Consider the following 20,915-nt stretch of genomic DNA (forward strand, 5'->3'; position numbering starts at 1 on the left):
ATTGAGCCCCATGTTGGGCTCTCTGCTCGGCAGGGAGCCTGCTTTCCCCTCTCTCACTGCCTGCCTCTCTGCCTGCTTGTGATCTGTCAAATAAATAAGTGAAATCTTTAAAAAAAAAAAAAAAAGAGTGAAACCTAGGGGAACCTCAGGCCGTCTCAGAGCAATGGTGGCCTGACTTTGCCACTCACACGGCAACATCTGTATTCAGTGACTGTAGCACTTATAAATAATTCTTATCTGTTTATAGGCCTTCCAGAACAAATTCCCCTTCTCACATCAACAACAAGAATTAATTTCTTTTCAAATGTCCTAGAACAGATGCTTACTGTCAGGCCGATCTTTCTGCCAATTAGCGTGGTTCTGGGCGTTCACGGTTATCACGTCCATTCTCAAGCCCCTTCAAATTCTCTCCCTGGACGTGCAGCCGCTACTCCCAAGCCATTGCTAATTTTCTGTGCAGTCTGGCCACGACTTTCCCCTGGGACCTTCTCCATATTCAGAGCATATATTAGAACAAACACCAAGCAAAAGGTTAAAACAATGATGCTGCACAGTACAAATTGGTCAATGACTATTTACACTGCCCAGAGAAAGTCCCCACATTCAGACAGCTGATCAAATATACCGGCCCCCATCTCCGCCCCCAGTACCGGGGAGCCGTCACCCATCATGAGTGCAAAGAGCCCTCCCTGCGATACGGTCTTAGAAGCCCCAGGTAGGAAAGGCAGAATGAGAACCAATGGGGGCTGTATAGAGCCACTGAGCCAGCCCCTGGTCCACTGTTCTGAGAGTTAAGGCCACTGGCCCTAAGATCTTCCTGCCAGGTGAGTAGAATACACCCCGACGGCCAGTTCACCCATGACCAGGATTGGTCTGAGAGCAGAACACGGCAGCCCACATGGAGGACCTCTCAAAGTTCTTATCATGCAGCTATAAACAATGACAATTAGTCAAGGGTCCCAGGGCCAGAAATGGACACTGACATTCAAGCTTGTGATGATAAAAACATGAGACATGGTCCTTCCTCTGAGATAAAGTCATGACTCTCCATCCAACCACCTGGTCCAGAGGCTGGTCCCTCTAGGACACAAGGAATCAGTTTCTTATTGGTCCTAAGGACAAGTTCCCAAGAACCCTTCTTTTTCTTTCTCTATTCAGGAATTTATGACAGCAAAGAAGATGTCCAACTGACATCTGCCTACCTGGACAGCCTGGCCCGATCCTAGCTCATCACAGTCCAAAAGAAGAAATGACCTCCAACCGCCTTCTCCCCTATAGTGTCCTTCTTGTGCCTCCATCCTTTCTGGGTGAGAAAGGACCAGTCCCAGATCTCACAGAGGACCTGTGCCTACCTCGGGTCATATTCCCGTCCTGGGTTCTTATGGACACTGACCCTTCACACCATGTGATTTTAACCAATGGCACCCGGTTATGATCTCATGGCTGGATTTCAGGCTGTGGTTTGTACCACGCTTCTACATGAGCAAGTAAGTACCCGCTCACTCCCCAAACCTAACCCACCAGCCCCATTTCAGCAAAGAAAACCTAAAATCTGTGACTCGCCCCCCCCCCCCCAGTTCTGGTGTCTCTTTAGATTTTTCAATTTTTCAATCTTTGCAGCTCTTAAAGGGAGTTATCCTCAAGCTATAGGAAGGAAGACTGGAGCCAAGGGGCACGCAACCAGGCAACAGCAGAAGTGAACTTGAACTCAGGGCTCTGCTGCCCGGTGTCCCCACCTCACCCTCCCATTAATAAGCCCTTGTTGATGTGACACTTTGTCAATGGTCTTGTGCTGTAGCGGGGTGTCGTCATCTCCCTGATGACAGTGTAGGCTCCTTAAGGGTCAAGTCCGTGATCATAATCACTCACTTCTCCCAGCTGCTGGGTCCGCTCAGAGACACAGGGCCACACGGTTCTGCGCCAGCTGAACTCTCTATTTATAACGAAATCTGACATTTCAAATCTGAACTTACCAAAATGTAACTAAGGGAATGATTAGTCATATTACCAAGAGCTTATTTTCTTTTAGGAAAAAAAAAAGTCCGAATTCACAGTAAAATTCTAGATAAAAGCCCTAAATGGCTTGAAATACCTACTTCACTATCACTGGCAACTCAACAGAGCCATGAGTGGGTATATCAAGTCTGAAGAGTGGTACTCACCAGGTGAGGCATCAGGAGGTCAGCCAGGTAGACAAAAGCAGCTCCGAGCGTGAACCCAACGGCCACAGGGAAGAAGGCAAAGGAACCAAAGCCCCCAGAGGATGTGGCCATCTCAACAGCCGGGGCCAGGAGAGACCAATAGGAAGCCGCTAACATGACCTGCAAAACCACAGTGAACAAGCCATTAAACCAACCACAACCCCAAAAGGCCTTCCAACTGCCGACTTCAGCTGCTCTCTGGGGCCCACAGCGAACCCCACGCAGGCATTAAGCCCTTCGTCTTCAGTAGTCGGTAATCTCTCAAACCAAAAAGCCACCACCAGAATGCCTGAAGCAGACACCATAGGAACTCAATGGGGCGTGGGATGGAGGGGACCTTGGAAGGATGAAGTCCAGCGGGCTCTCATCTAGCCTCGAACTCAGCGGGTCTCAACCCTGGGCAACTTTACTCTCTGGTACAGCTTGGCAACAATGTGTGGAGACATTTTTGGTTGTCACAGTAGACGTGTGTCACACACATCCATCTCCTTTCTATTTGTACCTGGTAGTTCTACGTCTGCTCTCTGGAGCATCAAAGAAGGGATCCTTCTTCTAAGGATACGTGGCAGCCTTTGAAATATTTGAAGACAACCGCTGATCAATGTCAGCCTGGGCTTGCCAACTTTGTTATCTCTCCAAGGAAAGAAGAGAACTAATATTTATTGATTCCCCTACTATGTCCAGGGAAATAGATCTTGGTATCTTCTTTTATCATGGCCACGACCCCGGGAGGCAGACGCTACTTTCCGTTGCTATCCACAGATAAAGAAATCGAATCTAGAAGTAATGAGGCCATGTGAAGGAGGTGACATCGTCAGTAAGTGGCAAGTTCACAGACCTGAGCAAGCAGGACCAGAATCACTTGAATGAGAGTGGAACCATGAAAGGGAAGAGAAAAATGAAGCAGAACCCAAGTCTCAGTGAGGTCAATCTAATAGAACTTCTCCAGTGTTTACTGAATTAAATGCTCATCCACGGCTGTTTACTCTTAAAGATGCTGTGACATCTTCTTGGCAAGGGTACACCCACTACCCATCGTAACCATCCCACTGTCATCACTGACATGTAAAATGTTGAATGGGTTTCTAAAAATGATTTAATTATGCCCTGCCTTAAAAAAAAAAAAAAAAAAAAACCAACTGCATCACCCGTCTCCAAAATAACATTCGGAGTGACAGAACCAGGTATTACAAGAGCAACAATAAAGAACAAATCCATGCAGAAAGCAATTTCCCTTCTGCCAACCATCATCCACAGACAGTCACTTGCCTTGGGCCTCATTCTCCCACCAAAAGAATTAGTGCCACCCACAGAAAGATTGTATCTGCCTCAGAAACTTCCAGAAAGAAAATGCCTCATCAGTTCAGTTCCATGAGACCGTCTAAGGAAGACTATGGACTCCTTCCCTGTGCCAGAGCTTAACCTGTCCCTTTCCCAGACTGCTGTCTCATGGGATTTAGAATTCAACAGCCCCCAGGAGCTGCTGTTCATGATAAACTCTGCACTGAGGAGGACGTGGCCACACCTGTCTGGCAACCTCTCTGTGTGCACATTCCAAAGCCTCACAAACAGCCCCACCATTAGGTACTCTAATGCCGCACACCGTCCAGGAAGGCCACTCATCTCGTCCTCCAACCCGTCCCTGCGTCCCTGCGTGGCTGATGCCATGGGGTGGGGGTGGGGGGCAGGGAGGGAGCCCTTCTCTTCTTTTCTGCCCAAGCTCCTTTCATCCCTCTGCATCCCTGGATGCCAACTTATTCCTCACGTCTGCAGATGAGAAATACAAAATGTTCCCATCGACGAGTGACAGGAGGCACAGCAGGAAAGAGGTGCCTCTCGGCGGAGAGTGCTGGGATGCTGGGGTGCTTGAAAGAGAAGAGCATGCCGGGGGATTCGTAGGGGCCCCTCCTGGAGAATCACCATTCTCTAGCCTTCCAGCGAAATCCAGGACCCAACTGGATTTCCTTCATGTCTTTTCCTCACCAGACACCCTGCCTCCTACATAAACTGGACAAATAACCAAAGAAAAATCGTGACATAGAACCGGGTTGCCTGTCTGACGTGAAGACGGGGCCCAAAGAAAAGCTATTTAGAGGGTGTATGTGGGAGACAAAATAATGACCTCTCCCCAAACACAGCCAAGTCCTGATCCCCCAAAACCTGGGACTATGTCCCCCTTCCGTGGCAAAAGGGACTCTGCAGCAGTGATTAAGTTAAGGACCTTGAGATGGAGAGCTTATCCTGGATGATCTGGGTGGAGCCAATGTGATCCCAGGGTCCTTAGGAAAAGACAAGAAGAGTCAAAGACAGATGTGATGACAAGAGCAGAGGTCACAGTCAGCAAGGGACTGGAAGATGCTGCCGGGCTGGTGTGAAGACCGAGGAAAGGTCATGAACCAAGAAATACGGGTGGCCCCTAGAAAGTAGAAACAGCAAGGAAACAGACTGTCTAGACTGTCCCCTAGAGCCTCCAGAAGGAACGCGGCCCAGCCAACACCTCGACTGTAACCCAGTGAAACCATTCTGGATTTCTGAACTCCAGGACTTTCAGAGCGCGGATGTGTGTCCTTCTGAGCTGCTACATTTGTGGTATTCTCTTACGGTGGCAACAAGAAACTAATAGAGCCTTTGAAGGCATACATTACATTTTTGTTGTTGTTGTTGTTGTTGTTGTTGTTTTTCCTAGAGCAGTTATAGGTTCACAGCTAAATAGAGCAGAAAGTACAGAGAAGTCCCATGCCCCACAGGTTCATAAAGTCCCAGGATAGGCCTCCCACACCTTGGTGGCGTATGCGTTATGGTACACGGATACACCAGCACCATCGGAAGGCCACCGTTTACATCAGAGTTCAGGCTTGCTGTGTACAGCCTATGGGCTTCTATAAATACATAAAGGTAGGGATCCGCCATTACGGTATCATCAGAGGGTCATCTCACGGCCCCACAAATCCTAGGCGCTCTGTGCATTCAAACCCTCCTCCTCCCAACCCTGGGCAACCACTGATTTCTTTAGAGTCTCCATAGTCTTTTGCCTTTTCTAGAATGTCCCACAGTTGAAATCACACAGTCCGTAGCCTTTTCAGACCAGCTTGTTTCACTCAGGGATATGGTTTTAAGATTCCTCCACGTTTTTCCATGGCCTGGAGAGCTCACTTCTTTTTAGCCCTGAATTCCATGGTCCGGATAGACCCCCGTTCATTTGTCCCTTCACCTGTGGAAGGACATCTCGATTGCTTCCAAGTTTTGGCAAGTATGAATAATGAATAAAGCGGCTATCAGCAACCGTGTGCAGGTTTTCGTGGACACATAACTCTTTGGTTCATCTGGGTAAATGCCAAGGAGCACAACGGCTGAATTGTATGTTAAGCCTTATTTAATAATTCCGCCCACATAGGTGGCCGGCCTGAAACTCTCAATACTAGCAAAGCTCCTTTAAATGTCAAGCATTATTTAAATCTGGATGTAGCCAATTACGTTCCTGAAACAGGAAGTCTGATTAACCCTCATTTACTCCTAACAATCAGGGCCTGGAGGGGACAGGCTACCGAGAAGAAGGTGGTGAAAAGTGGGCCCAAGACTTCAGGTAATGAGTTCCATAGGGAGGGCCTTGCCAGCCAGTCCCTTTATGACCCAGATGACAGATACCCAGAGCTCTCCTGCTGCTACCACACGGCTTATAAAGGCAAAAACTAGCCTAGCAGCACCAGCCCTGAAGACATCAGATAGAAGCATGAGGACTAGACAAGGAGCACCTTCCTCTTCCCACCTTTGTCTAGAAAAGGAATGCATAATCAAGTTTTAGGGCACACGGCAGGGGCCTCACTGTTACCCCAAAGCCCTTTTCTTGCCTCTTCATTGCCAAAAATAAAACCATCAAATGCACTACAGGAAAGCTTGCATGAACCTCATCCTCCAAGCCAGAGGTTGCCAAGACCAAAGAGGCCCCAATTTTTGCTCAAGCGAGCATTTCAATAACAATGACAATCCCAGTGAGAAGAGCTAAGGAGGAAATGTTTTTTGTTTTTTGTTTTTTTTTTTTTTCAAAAGAGAACCAGGTATCTCACTTCTGTCTGGCTGGCTTGGTAGGCCTACTGAGGGGCCGGAAACCTGAAGATGGAAGGGCGTGACTGTCGGGCAAGCTGCCGTGTGAGAAGCTGTGTCTACGCCTCACTTCCCATGACGGACGTTCATCCCGCCCTGGCTCTCTTCTTGACATGCTGCCTGGGGCATCTCAGCTCCTAAGTGACCCCAAGGCCCAGCCCTCCAGAGGGATGAGTGAAAGAATGGATGATCTGAGTTCCTTTTAAAGAAAACGGATGTCGGGGCGCCTGGGCAGCTCAGTGGGTTAAAGCCTCTGCCTTCGGCTCAGGTCATGATCCCAGGGTCCTGGGATCGAGCCCCGCATGGGGCTCTCTGCTCAGCAGGGAGCCTGCTTCCTCCTCTCTCTCTGCCTGCTGCTCTGCCGACTTGTGATCTGTCTGCCAAATAAATAAATAATCTTTTCTAAAAAAAAAAAAAAAAAAAGGAAAAGGGGTGTCAATCTTGTTCACGGTTGACAAAAGGTGGGAACAGCCCAAATGTCCATTAACGGGTGAATAGAGAAATAACATGTTCCACTTGACAAAGTACTTTTCAGCCATGAGAAGGAACGGAATGCTGGGGACATATTACAATACAAGGGAGCCTCAAAAACATTAATTACGTGAAGTGGAAGAAGGCAGACACAGAAGACCACATAGAATATGATTCCAATGAAAGAAAATGTGGTGCATCTATATGCACAATGGAATATGACTCGGCCATCAAAAAAATGAAATCTTGCCATTTGCAACGACATGGATGGAACTAGAGGGTATTATGCTAAGCAAAGTAAGTCAAAGAAAGACAATTATCATATGATTTCCCTCACATGTGGAATTTAGGAAATAAAACGGAAGAAGATCATAGGGGAAGGGAGGGAAAAATAAAATAAAACCAAATGAGAGAGGGAGGCAAACCATAAGAGACGCTTAACTACAGAGAACAAACTGAGGGTGCCTGGAGGGGAGGGGGGTGGGGGGGTGGGGGATGGGGTAACTGGGGGATGGACATTGAGGACGGCCGGAGACATAATGAGCACTGGGTGTCGCGTGTGTCTGATGAATTACTGAACTCTACCTTTGAAACTAATAATACACTGTATGTTAATTATGATTAAATTTAAAAAATAAAAGATAAAAAAAATAAAAAATAAGGGGCGCCTGGGTGGCTCAGTGGGTTAAAGCCTCTGCCTTCGGCTCAGGTCATGGTCCCAGGGTCCTGGGATCGAGCCCCACATCGGGCTCTCTGCTCTACAGGGAGCCTGCTTCCTCCTCTCTCTCTGCCTGCCTCTCTGCCTACTTGTGATCTCTGTCTGTCAAATGAATAAATGAATCTTTAAAAAAAATAATAATAAAATAAAAAATAAGTAAAAGAATAGAATTCCATTCACACAAAATATCCACAATAGGTTAATCCTAGACACAGAACAGATTAGTGACGGACGGGATGGTGGGAGCCGGGAACCGGGGAGCCACTGTCTAACAGGCGCGGGGCCCTCCTTGGGGATGAGGGAAGTATCTGGAATTAGACAGAGCTGATGGTCCCGCAACACTGTGAATGTACTAAATGCCACTGAATTCTACACTGCAAAATGGTGAATATTATGTGGATTTTATCTCAATTAAAAAAATGAAGCTTAGGGGCGCCTGGGTGGCTCAGCGGGTTAAAGCCTCTGCCTTGGGCCCAGGTCATGATCCCAGGACCCTGGGATCGAGCCCCGCATCGGGCTCTCTGCTCAGTGCAGAGCCTGCTTCTCTCTCTCTCTCTCTCTGCCTGCCTCTCTGCCTACTTGTGTTCTCTGTCAAATAAATAAATAAAATCTTAAAAAAAAAAAAAATGAAGCTTAATAAAAATGAAGGGTGCCTGGGTGGCTCAGTGGGTTAAAGCCTCTGCCTTCGGCTCAGGTCATGATCCCAGGATTCTGGGATCGAGCCCCACCAATGTGGGAGGGAGCCTGCTTCCCCCTCTGTCTCTGCTTGCTTCTCTGCCTCCTTGTGATATCTGTCTGTCAAATAAATAAATAAAATCTTTAAAAAAAAAAAAGGAAGCTTGAGCTAGCCCTAACCGTTTGAACCCCATCTTGCACGACTGCCCCCTGCTACGTGCTGAGCCCTCCAGTCCCACCCCCATGCCTTGACCCAAGCACTTCTATCTGCAAAAATGCCAAAACATCAAGACCTACCTCTCATGCGCCTTCTTCCAAGCATCTAAAACCCTTTGCCACATGTATATACACATAAAAATGGGTGGGAACATGCGGATTTAGAATCAGGTCCAAATTCACATCTTGGCTTTGCCACTTCCTAGGTAGGAAGCCCCCAAGCAAATAACATAAAAGCTCTCTGTGGGTCAGGTTTTGTTTTTTTTTAAAGACTCTATTTATTTATTTGACAGAGAGAAACACAGCAAGAGAGGGAACATAAGCAGGGGGAGTGGGAGATGGAGAAACAGGCCTCCCACCTAGCAGGGAGCCCCATGCGTGACTCGATCCCAGGACCCCGGGATCATGACTTGAGCCGAAGGCAGACACTTTAAGGAATGAGCCACCCAAGCCCCTGCAGCTCAGTTTTGAGCAAACAAACATAGGAGCAATGCTTACTCTACAACAAGATTGTCTTAAAAATGATATGTGGGGGGGAACCTGGGTGGCTCAGTGGATTAAGGCCTTTGCCTTCGGCTCAGGTCATGATCCCAGGGTCCTGGGATCGAGCCCCGCATCGGGCCCCCTGCTCACTGGGGAGCCTACTTCCTCCTCTCTCTCTGCCTGTCTCTCTGACTACTTGTGATCTCTGTCTGTCAAATAAATAAGTAAAATCTTTAAAAAAAAAAAAAATGATATGGGGCAATGCACATTCCACACCTACCTAGCTCCTTGTGGCAAGTTAAGGGTCAAGTTGGTGTCCTTGGGTTCTTCCCTGAGCCTGCCTTCACTCAGCATGCTCCCACCCCCACCTCTAAGGTGGCCCCTTTCCAACATACTGGACTCATTATTTGTGTCCATATCCCCCGGGGACCAGGAGGACAGCCGCGCTAGAGCATCTCTGTATGGGCGGCACCGCAGGTCTGAGCAGTCCTGAAGCAGACCATCGGTACTGGTTGCCTAAATCGATTCTGTGATCCCTGCTAATGATGGGGAGCAGTGGGGGCGGAGAAATCAAAAGAAGGCATAATCAGGAAGTGATTCAACACTCATTTTTTTTAGTCTACTACCTAAATTTTAAAGTGATTTTACCTTCCAATTTAAGTACTATACAGGCTCATACTCAAATGCCTTCACTCCTTTGACAAACACTGGATGAGTCATTGTTTAACATAGCAGAGTTTTTCTTAGGTGTGGGAAGAAGGTGGTAGAGAATTTTCAGAGCACCATGGAAAATCTGTTGAATACAGTCCACTGATAGAGCTGAACGGGGTTTGAGGAGGCTGCCCCGTCCAAAGGCTTCAACAGGAAGGAAAACCGAGACCCCAAAGGGATTGAGCAGTGGCTTTTCTCAAAGCCCCAGAACAAGCTGATCCCATCCAAAGCTAACAGCACCAGCCCACATCAAGCTCCTACCATCCTTCCCCCCACCCGCCCCCCACCGACCCTGAGTCTTTTAAGAAATTCTAAGAGCTACAGAGTGAAGACAAAGTTGAAGTTAGTGCCTCCCTTGTCACCAGGCAAAGCACCCCACAGCCACAGCCTGGGATGAATTAGCTTCAGCGATCATCTGATGCAACCTCGATCCCATGGACATCCCCACCATTGGGATATAAGCTGCTTCAAGAAAACCCAGCACTAGGAAATATTGGGCAACTCGTCAACAGGAGAAATTATCCTGTTAAACATTTTTCTCTTCAAGCTTCATCAAGCCTTACAAATCGAAATAAACCTTAAAAACCAAAACCCATAGCCCATGACTGCCTTAGAGGGAGGGAAACAAGCAGTTCTGTAACTGAAAAGATAATGTCCCCTTAGCAGCACGGCTGAAGCTGATAGTCTCAAGACGAAGTCTATGCAGACTATGCTCTCAGTGTAGGGCTCTGAAGGAAGGGCACACCTTCCTCTCTTGCAGACCACACTCTAAAACAAGAACATTTTAAATGCAGCACGTACCCTGGGGCGGATGCTGGGAACAGAAGAAGGACAGCAGTGGGGGAAAAACAGTGAAATCCAACTGGCATCTGGGGCTGAGGGAACAGCGAGGTACTAATGTTAATTTCTTGGCTTTGACAAATGTGCTGTGGTTATGTAACGTGGTTAGGGGAAACTGGGTGAGAGTATGCAGAAATTCCCTGGGCTGTTTTTGAAACTTTTCTCAAAATCTAAAACACTTCCAAACGAAGAGTTTATTAAAAATTAATAGTAATAGCTACCAAGGCTTGAGAGGAGATGGAGGGGGATCATGGCAGGGGAGGAACAAAGACATGAAGCCCAGAGGGCCCACGGTCTGCCTGGTACGGCCAGCAGAGAGACTGGGTGGGAAGACGCTACTCATGTTGGGGGGGGGGGGTTACTGCATGTCTCACAAGCTCCACCTCTGGAAAATCTACAGCTTCCTCCCTGTGATTCAGAGAGGTTGAGTAAGTCACCCAAGGACGCCCAGCAGCAAGTGACGGAGTTGGGATCTAAAACCAAGGTCAAGCTCTTAATCCCAAAGCTCCACTCGTCTCAGACATCTGAGATTCCTCAGAAACAACAACATTCACGATGTCACCTACTCAGTGGGTCCAACCAGAGAATGATTTCCCCCTAAATAGAACGGTCAGTGTTGACCGTGTTTACGATAGCCATGTTTACTGTCCTGATGTGTACATCCTAGCCCATTCTGGAATATCGTGGGATATAAGCTGTGGAACTTAGAATACATGGGGCCAGTTGGACACAAGCTGCTGGATCCTGAATTCCCACTGGGCTTAAGGTACAGCAATGGGCAGGATCTTAACCACAAAGACAGAAGGAGAGGGAGAGCCAGGGCAGCTACGGACTGACAGACACCCCGAGGAGGCTGTCCCGTTTACCCCCCAGAACCCAGATCAGCCCACGAATAGAGGGCCCAGAGCGATGGGAAATGCGCGTGCCGATGGGATGGCAAAGAGGCCTGGTGGAAAGTGCGGCTAAGGAGCGATCGGACCCCAGATTCCTCCTGTACCTCAGGTGGCCAAGCCCATGCGTGACCAGGGGGAGAGCACCCCACCGAAAGCAAGAGGACGGGGGAGCCTGTGTGCTCAATGGCGGCGCCCAGAGTGCTTCCACCCAGTGCTCCCACGTCCCAGCCCAGCTGCTGCCCCAGGGGCCCCCGTCCCATGGGCAGCTTCTCCCCCAGCACTGCCTCCCCAGATACCCTGCACACATGACCCCGGGCCAGGCTCTGCTTCTGGGGCAGCCGGCTAAAGACTCTTTACCTCCTGGTGCCCTACTGGTCAGCAGGACCTGGGCTTCAAGAGCCCAGAGGAGACGAGGAGCTGGGGGTGCTCCTCGGAAGAGCAAAATCGGGAGAGCCCCTGGCCAGTGTGCATGTCTGGAGGTGAGACTTACAGACCTCTATGAGGGAGACCGGAGGGCGGCCAAGGGGGGAATGGAGACCTTTACTAAATGCTGGAAATCACAGCTGCACGAGAAAGGAAATTCATGAATAACACTCACAGTCTCCATGTAAGCAGACCAACGAGGGTCTTACTAAGTAATTTACTTATTGACTGTGAGAAAATATACACAACATCCAAGTTGGCATGTTAAAGTCTACCCAACTCAGAGACCTTCATCACAGCCCCAGTGTTGCGTGACCATCATCGGTGTTTCTAAAACTTCCTCACCACCCCAGCCAGAAACTCTGTAACCGTGGAGCAGTAACTGCCCATTCTCTCCGCCTCTCCCCTCCCCGCACTCCCGGGAACCTCTAATCTACTCTCCGTGTCTACAGACGCGCACGTTCTAGATGCTTCGTGTAAGTGGAATCATGCACTATTTGCCCCTTTGTAACTGGATTACTTAGCTTCCTGCGTCGGAGGTTTCACCCACACTGCAGCGGGTGTCACAACTGCGTTCAATGATGGCTCGAGACTATTCCAGGATGAAGCTGCAGCCAGTGAACAGATCTACAAGCTAGAACGGATCTACGGTGTGGGAGGAGAGGAGCTGGAGAGGAGAGCACCAGGTCCTCACCTTCCACATCTGCAAGTCACTGGCTGCGCTGAAAGCTGAGAGAGTCCAGCAGGGGCAGAGTAGGCATGGTTGAGACACGTGAAGGCAGCCAGACGAAGACCGGCTAAAAACGGTTCGCTCTTGCTCATCCCTGAGAAGCAGGAATCAGGGGCGGGGAAGGTCAGCAGCCTGCCAGCTCTGTTGTCAACCCGGGAAAACAACTTGACTTTTTATTTATTGTTTTTAAAGATTTTATTTATTTGAGAGAGAAAATACAAGTGGGGGTTGGGGGAGGGAAGCAGAATCCCTGTGAGCAGGAAGCCTGACGGGTGGCTCAACCCCGGAACCCCGGGACCATGACCTGAGCCGAAGGCAGATGCTTCATCAACTGAGCTGCCCACAGACGCCCCACAACTTGACTTTTTAAACTATACATGCATGTATCTTTGGGGTGAATTTCAAAATAAATTGATAATATCACTTTTAAAAATTATAATATAAATAAATATTATAAATAAATGTATAATACAATTTCTGAATGTCTTAATAATAGGAGACCCTGACTGCAGAATGAAAAGCCAATGGGAGAAAGGGATCCTATATTCAACAACTCTATTTCCAAAAATGTTTCTGCAGGATAATGAGACACACCCACCCCAGACGGTGTGTTTTTGCTGTCGGCTTCCCAATCACAGCCTCGATACCAGCAGGCTGAAAGGGACTAGCGGAGACATTTAAAATGAGCAGAGAGTTGCAAACTCTCTCATGTTGCCAGGAATTAAAATCCCCCATTTCCCTTCTGCAGTTCCCAAAACCTAGCAAAACTCACGATGCTTCTTTTCTCAGAGCATCGTGCAAAATGCCAGAGGGATCCATAATTTATAATGCTATTAATTTCCCTCTGGGGTCAGAGGTACCAGCACAGAATGATCAAAACAATCAGCTAACCACCTCACCCACATCGTAAAAACCTTTTCATTTCCGCTCCAGGGCTCATTTTGAGACAATTTCTGCTCTGGAAATAAGAATGAATCTGTAAAGAGCTCCTTAAGGATCAGAATATTCTGGCGTCGTAAGGGCAGCTAAGCCTTTCTGTAATGATAGGAAAGACAAGCCACAGAACAAAATTTCCCTCTTAATGAAAAGGGGAGAGGAAATCATTTGACGTAGATCATTTACAAAGCACTGATGATCAGTATCAATTATTCGACGTGCATTACTCTAAGGAAAGTGTACTGAAGTCCGGGCAGAACACAGAGTTCAAAATAACCGCATCCAACCCAAGCTGTGCTACAAGGAAGTTCCTCCTTAAATGTTTGTCAAAGGAAACGGATGTGGACTCCAACCTCTAAATCCAGTGTAGAATTAAGAAGGAGGCACAAACGGGGGGCGCCTGGGTGGCTCAGTTTAGTGTCTGCCTTCGGCCAGGCCGTGAACCCGGGGTCCTCAGATCGAGCCCCCAACAGGCTCTCTGCTCGGCAGGGAGTCTGCTTCTCCCTCTGCCCCCACCACCCCCCACTCCTCTCATGCTCTGTCTCTCAAATAAATAAATAAAATCTTAAAAAAAAAAAAAAAAACAGTATGAACAAACTTACAATCCATGAAAGTCAGGCAATAATGACTCCCAAAGTACCTAAGTCGAGGAACGTCTCCAACCTCTGTCTCCAACCAGATACGAAATTAATTTTTACAAGTCAATCGAGAAGTACCTCATCAGTGACTATTACAGGCCCAACATCACGCTGGATCCCAGAGGGCTGGGAGGGAGGAAGAACAGTATAAAAGCTAATCTGGAAAAAAAAAAATTAAAAAATTAAAAAAAAATTAAAAAAAAAAAGCTAATCTGGGTCGTGACTCTGAGGAGCAGACTGGGTACCATAATAAGACTATGAAGATGCCGGAAATAAGTAGAGATGGCATCTGAAACGATAAAGGAAACCTCCTGGCATTCCAAGAAAGACAATGACAACGCTGTTAAAGAGTAAAACATCAGGGGCACCTGGGTGGCTCAGTCGGTTAAGTGTCCAACTCTTCATTTCGGCTCAGGTCATGATCTCAGGGTTGTGAGATCGAGCCCCACATTGAGCTCTGTGCTCAGTGCAGAATCGGCTTGAGATTCTCTCTCTTCCTCTGCCTCTGCCCTTCCCCCTGCTCCCAGGCACAGGCGCAAGCGCTCTTTCTCTAATTAATTAAATCTTTTAAAAAAGTAAAAGTAAAACACCAAAGGAAACACGGTGAGGGGCTCCTGACAGCTGCACCTGATTTAGAAAGGAGAACAGGGTAGGACCTTCTTGCTGTCGGGGAGGCAAGTGCGCCAAAGCTTATGTTGTGGGGACCGCAGGGTGCCCAGCCCAGCTAGAAGAGAGGGTGTGCATTGGGGTCCCATGGGACATTGGGTATGATTCAGAAGCCAGGCAGAGTGGCTTGGACTCAAGACACGGGTGGGTTGTTTCCAACTCTGGTTGTACACTAGAATCACCTGGAGTTTTCCAACTCCAGGATGTTGCTTTATTTCCCTCCATCTCACTCATGTTCTCCAAATTTCTTCATTTGTTTTCATGTATGTCATCTGTCCACTGTTACTAAGGAAGCTCCTCCTGGCCAGAGTTCCTGTCTCGTATATTACAAGCCTCAGTGCCTGACTCGTTAACTGTTTCCTGAATTAATTATGCTGCCCCCAGAATCATCTTCTAAATCATATTTGAGACCCTTTCCCATGCTCCCCACCCCCCAAAGTTCTCCATGGCTCCCTGCTTCTTTACTGAATAAAGTTAAAACATCTTGGCACAGTATCCCGGCTCTCTCGGCTTGTTCCCATCACCTTTCTGTGCTTCCTGTTGTCTGTGTGTTCTGCCTGGACCTTGGCTGTTCCTGGAACCAGTCCAGCCATTCCTGGAATGCTTAGTTTCTGCTGGTTTCCCAACACTAACAGGAGTGCCAGGTTTCACACACAACACTCTGTAGGCCGTCTCCCCTGCCCGCCCTGGGGATCCCTCCAACCTGGGCTTCTCCCGCCCCAGCAATGCCTTCAGCCTCCTGGTGTGTCTTTGATGGCCTTCCTGCCCTCCCTGAGATGGGCTAGGATCCCAGCTCCCTGTGGCCTGTCTCCCACCATTGGGTGGCACCACGGTTCTTTGCTCGTCTAGGTGTGTGAGCCCAGGCCAACCCATGTAGACGTATTATAGAAGGGGATTAAAATTTAGCAGATCCGTGACTCGGGGGGTGGGGGTTTGAGGGGTCTCTGGTGGCTGGGGACATCTCCCCTTTGTTGTGTGTTTTACAAGTGGATCCTCCTGGGTACACCGCTTGTACTTCCTTCACACGCTTTTTATTAACCCCCTGCAGACACGTGTCTATATGCATGTCAGGATAGGTTAAGTAGGGCTTCCATCCCTAGGAACTCTCATACGTAGACCATAAGTCTCTGATTAAATTCTTCTCTCAAATCCTTAGCTCTAATAAGAGTGAGAGACCTATAATAAGCATTATAATATCTAGTATTTATCAAGTCTTGAGACCTGTTTTTGTTTTAGGCCTTTAACGTGTGCTACGATATTAATCCTTATAGCTGTATTAGAAGAGAACCCCGTAGGGACTGTGTCATGTTCCAAAGCAAGGACTCAAGCCACACAGGCTGGATTTGAATCTTGGCTCTGGGCCAAGAATCTTGGGCCAGGCTCCCTCTCAAAGTTCTAGAGAAGAAACTTCCCTTGCCTCTTCTGACCTCCAGGACGACAAACCATCCTTGGTGTGCCTTCGCCCGTAGACACATCGGTTTGGCATGTGGCTGTCTTCTGCCTGTTTGTCTCTGGGTCTGTGTCCAAATTTCCCTCTTCCTATAACACCAGTCCTATGGAACTCTGGGCTCACCCTAAAGCGGTATGATCTCATCTTTACTCGATGATATCTGCAAAGACCCTATTCTCCAATAAGATCACAACCACAGGTTCTAAGTGGACAGAGATTGGGAGGCAGCGGGCAGGGGGTGGGGGTGGGAGGTGGGGGGACCCTGTGCAACCTGTTACAGATGGCAATCAAGGTGACGTCTGGTTTGGGGCCTGTGCAGTTTAGAGGAAGATGGTGCCCGCAACTGAGAAGAGAAAAACTCAGGGACAGCAGAGGTGGAGGGCAGGATGGGGAAGAAGTGAATGAAGTAGGGCAGTTGAGAGCTCTGGGTTGAACTTGTCAAGTGTGAGCAGCCCATCAGATGGCCAGCTAAGGAGCTGCAGCGGAAGGAACAGTGGACGTCCTAGGTGAGGAGACCGTGAGGAGGCCACAGGGCCGTCTGCTGCCCGGGGCTGGGGTGGCAGCTGCTGCAGTGAGGGCGGGGGAAAGCCGAGTACAGGTGGCAGGTGCAGAAGGGATTGGCACAGGGTGAGGGACAGGGAGAAACTCCAGACGGATTTCGGAAGCCTCTGCTGCAAATAATAATTATGAGACATAAACTGGGCAAAGGATATAACCAGCTCATCACCAAAGACATGCCCAAGGCTACTCAAGAATTAATAAGATGTTTAACCTCACCTGTAATCAAGAATCAAAGAAATGAGGGGGTGGGGGGATGGGTGAGCCTGGTGCTGGGTATTAAGGAGGGCACGGGTTGCATGGAGCACTGGGTGTGGTGCATCAACAATGAATTTCGGAACACTGAAAAAAAATAAAATAATTTTTGAAAAAAAGAATCAGAGAAATGTGTATCACTGGGCTTAGGACACAGACTCCAGAATCAGATAGACTTCAGACAAATTCCATCAGTGCCTGGGCAGATCCGTCCCCTCCATAAGCTCTGTTTTATCACCTGCAAAACTGAAAGGCAGCCCCTAGCTCATCCAGGTGGTGTGAGGATGAAGTGAACTAACCCACATATGTGGCTCAGAGTGCCGGCTAGTACTACGGCAAGGCACCGCTTCTTTACTCAGCTGGAAACTGATTTATTCTTTTTTAATATTTTATTTATTTACTTGACAGAGAAAGAGGGAGTGTGCACAAGCAGGGGGAGCAGCAGGCACAGGGCGAGGGAGAAGCAGAGTCCCCATTGAGCAGGGAGCCTGATGCGGGGCTCCATCCTAGGACCCCAGGATCATGACCTGAGCCGAAGGCAGATGCTTAACCAACTGAGCCACCCAGGTGACCCACTTTTTTTTTTTTTTAAGGAAGCTCAATGCCCAACATGGGGCTCCAACTCACGACTCTGAGATCAAGAGTCACACGCTGTATAGACTGAGCCAGCCAGGTGTCCCCTGGAAACTGTTTTTTAAATGCATGTCCTTGTGGGCACCTGGGTGGCTTAGTCGGCTAAGCATCTGCCTTCCAGTTAGCATCTGTCAGCAGTGAATCTGCTTCTCCCTCTGCCCCCTTCCTCCCTCAGCCCCTCTCCTTGCTTGTGCTCTCAAATAATAAATAGTCTTAAAAAATAAATAGTCTTTAAAAATAATAATAAAATAGGGGTGCCTGGGTAACTCAGTGGGTCATGATCTCAGGGTCCTAGGATCGAGCCCCGCATCGGGCTCTCTGCTCAGCGGGGAGCCTGCTTCCTCCCTCTCTCTCTGCCTGCCTCTGTGCCTACTTGTGATCTCTCTCTCTCTCTCTCTGTGTCAAATAAATAAATAAAATCTTTTTAAAAAAATAATAATAATAAAATAAATGCATGTCCACACTGCTACTGCAGGAGCCCAGGAACCAGAGGAACAAGGCGGCTCTTAGAGAGACCTCAGAAAACTCAGGGAAGCAACATTTATAAAGAGAAGAATCTATCATTTATATCAAATCTATGAAAAAAAAAAAAAAAAAGATCCATGGACAAGAAAAGGGTGAAGGCGGGGGGAAGAAATACAAAGAACAAGAAGTTTCTAGAAACTGAAACTATGAAAACATTCAAAAAGAAAAGACACATTTGCTTTTTCTGTGGAGTTGAAGTCAATGAAACTTCCCACCAAGCAGAACAAAACAGCAGAGTGATTATAAAATAGAGAAGAGAGGAAAATGAGTGGCTCATTCGGGAAGCCCAAGAGCTCACTAAAAAGATTAACTGAGAGAGAGAGAGAGGGTGGAGGACAAGTGGGGGGAACTACTTAAGAAACCCAAAGATAACGCTGACCAGAACTTAAGGATACTGGTTTCCAAATCAAAATATTGCAAAATAGATTCATTTAGAAATATGGGGAAAATTTCTCAAGAAACAGACAAAAGTGGTGACTTTTGGGAAAGAGACAGGGCTGTGCGAGGCACGGGAGGAGAGTGTTGTGGTTTTGTTTTTTGTTTTTTCTTTATAAGCCTTTTATTAACATCGGTTCTTTCTAGATGTGTGGATTGATGGCCCTGAGAAAAGAAAGTGATTCAAAAACTCAAGTACATTTAAATGAGCAACAAGTCATTAGCTAGAAATATCCCAGTTGTTGGGGCGCCTGGGTGGCTCAATGGGTTAAGCCGCTGCCTTCAACTTAGGTCATAATCTCAGGGTCCTGGGATCGAGCCCTGCATCGGGCTCTCTACTCAGCGGGGAGCCTGCTTCCTTCTCTCTCTCTCTGCCTGCCTCTCTGCCTGCTTGTGATCTCTCTCTGTCAAATAAATAAATAAAATCTTTAAAAAAAAAAATCCTAGTTGTGCGAGCAGTTAAGTGCATTTCAATTACACCTGGATAAAAATGAAAACAGATATGGCCAGTTCTTGGGAGGGGAACCTTAAAAGCACCAAGATAACAAGAAAACATGTGGGAAATAATAAATTGAAAGAACGTGTTTTTAAACGTTATGTATGGTATGATCCCATTATTTTTAACTTATACATGAACAAAGAAATTCGTCCAAGATCCAAATGTACCCAAGCATCCAAGATGGCGCTGCCGAGAAGGTGGGACGAGTCTGTATAGGGAAGATAATCAGCTGTAGGAGGCAAAGGATGCTCAGTAGTAAGGGGGCCACATCCTGAAGGAAAGCTGCTCCAAACCATACTGCATGTTTGCTCACTTAGGTCAATTCAAAATTCTACATGTGTACTCCACGCACGACCCTTGACAGGACATAACAGTAGTCAAAATGTACTGGGCATTTACTACGTGCTGATCACCACACTAAATGCTTAAGGTATTTTGACTCGTTTCACGGACACGACAACCCTATAGAGGAGACAGTACTGTTTGGCAGACAAGGACGCTGAGGCTTACGAAGTCTAGGCTCCCCCAACGAGTGAGGAGAGAAACCAGGCTCAAACCCAGGGTGACTCCAGAGCTCATTGTAACACCAAGCACAGGCCCTCTAGAGAAAAGGCCCCGCCCCGCAGTGCCCAACGCCCCCTGCCCTTGGCTCACCCCAAGCCACTGACAGTTTGAGACATTTCCTGGCATGGCTACATCCTGAGAAGTTCATTGTAATTAAATCATGGGGAAATTTTCAAAGTGCTTCAGAGATGTAATGAGTTTACATTCAATTAATTCCTCCCTTCATTGGAAGAATCGGGAAGATGGATTTCCTTAGACTCAGAAGATTTCTCATTGCCTATTTTGAGATTTCATCCTGGTGTTCCAGGGCTGTCCATCAGGGCACACAGATGGTCTAGAGAACTTGGGCTGAGCCTAAGGGCAGCCAACACCCCCAAAAAAACCTCTAATGCACTCACTAGCTCATTCAATGTTTATACGAAAAATATTTTTGAGGGCCAACTATGTTGGAGTTCCTGTACTAGGGACCAAGTCCCAGCGGTGAAAAAGACAGCCCCTGGCTTCCAGATGCTTCCAGTTTGAGAATCAGAGAAGAGAAATGAACAAGCATTCAGGATCTGGAGAGAAGTCCTAGAGAGAATAAGCAGAGAGCTTCAAAGCCTTTCCTGGAAATCCCACCTCAGGGGACAGTAGATGAAGACAGGGAATATGAGATGCTCAGTCGATATGGAGCAAAGTTCCCAATGACAAGGATATGGATGGGATCAGGCTCCCAGAGAGAAAGGGTAGGCAAACCCTCAGGACTTGGGAAACGACATCCATAATGACAAGACTGAGTTCAAATAAATGAGAGGTTAAGTTCTCCCTTGACCTGTTAACAATGATCTACCTCCCAACTCAACCTGCCCAGGACCATGAGCACTTCTATTCCAAACCAGCAGGATGCTGGCTCTCTCCAACAGGGAGGGGCTCACCCTCTCCAGGGGCTGCATAAGATGAGGTCCTACTGTGGGTGCTCCACAATGATTCATGAAACAGAGCAAGGGAATATGAAAATATTTAGGCACAGTAAGGCTCTCAAAGGAAGCAGGGGTGGGTGAGTGGATAGGACCCATTCTTCCCCTTCTATCCATCCATCCATCCATCCATCCATCCATCCATCTACCATGCTAGACTTCATGTTGTAACTCTCTCTGCCAGAACAACAGTCCCACGAGAGCAGGAACCTGAGGTTGCTTTGTTACTGTGTATCCTCAGCGCTAGGCACACCTTGTGGGGGGGTTGCCTTGTGGGGACTGAGGCTCCCTTCTTTTCTGCGCTGCCCCATGCATCCCATGGACAGATCACACAAAGA

General features: G+C 47.8%; 1 protein-coding gene across 13 annotated transcripts in view; it reads right to left on the reverse strand.

Annotated features, from left to right (window-relative positions):
• Nucleotides 1-20,915, reverse strand: part of SLC39A11 (solute carrier family 39 member 11) — a 395,845-nt gene that overhangs the window by 275,958 nt on the left and 98,972 nt on the right. For all 13 annotated transcript variants that reach the window (XM_082707643.1, XM_082707642.1, XM_082707637.1 and 10 more), the window contains one exon: nt 2,163-2,321. In XM_082707643.1, the coding sequence (XP_082563769.1) occupies nt 2,163-2,321 (159 nt within the window). The remainder of the gene's footprint in view (nt 1-2,162; nt 2,322-20,915) is intronic.

This window comes from Mustela nivalis (genome assembly GCF_964662115.1).
Source record: "Mustela nivalis genome assembly, chromosome: 17".
Lineage (NCBI taxonomy): Eukaryota > Metazoa > Chordata > Mammalia > Carnivora > Mustelidae > Mustela > Mustela nivalis.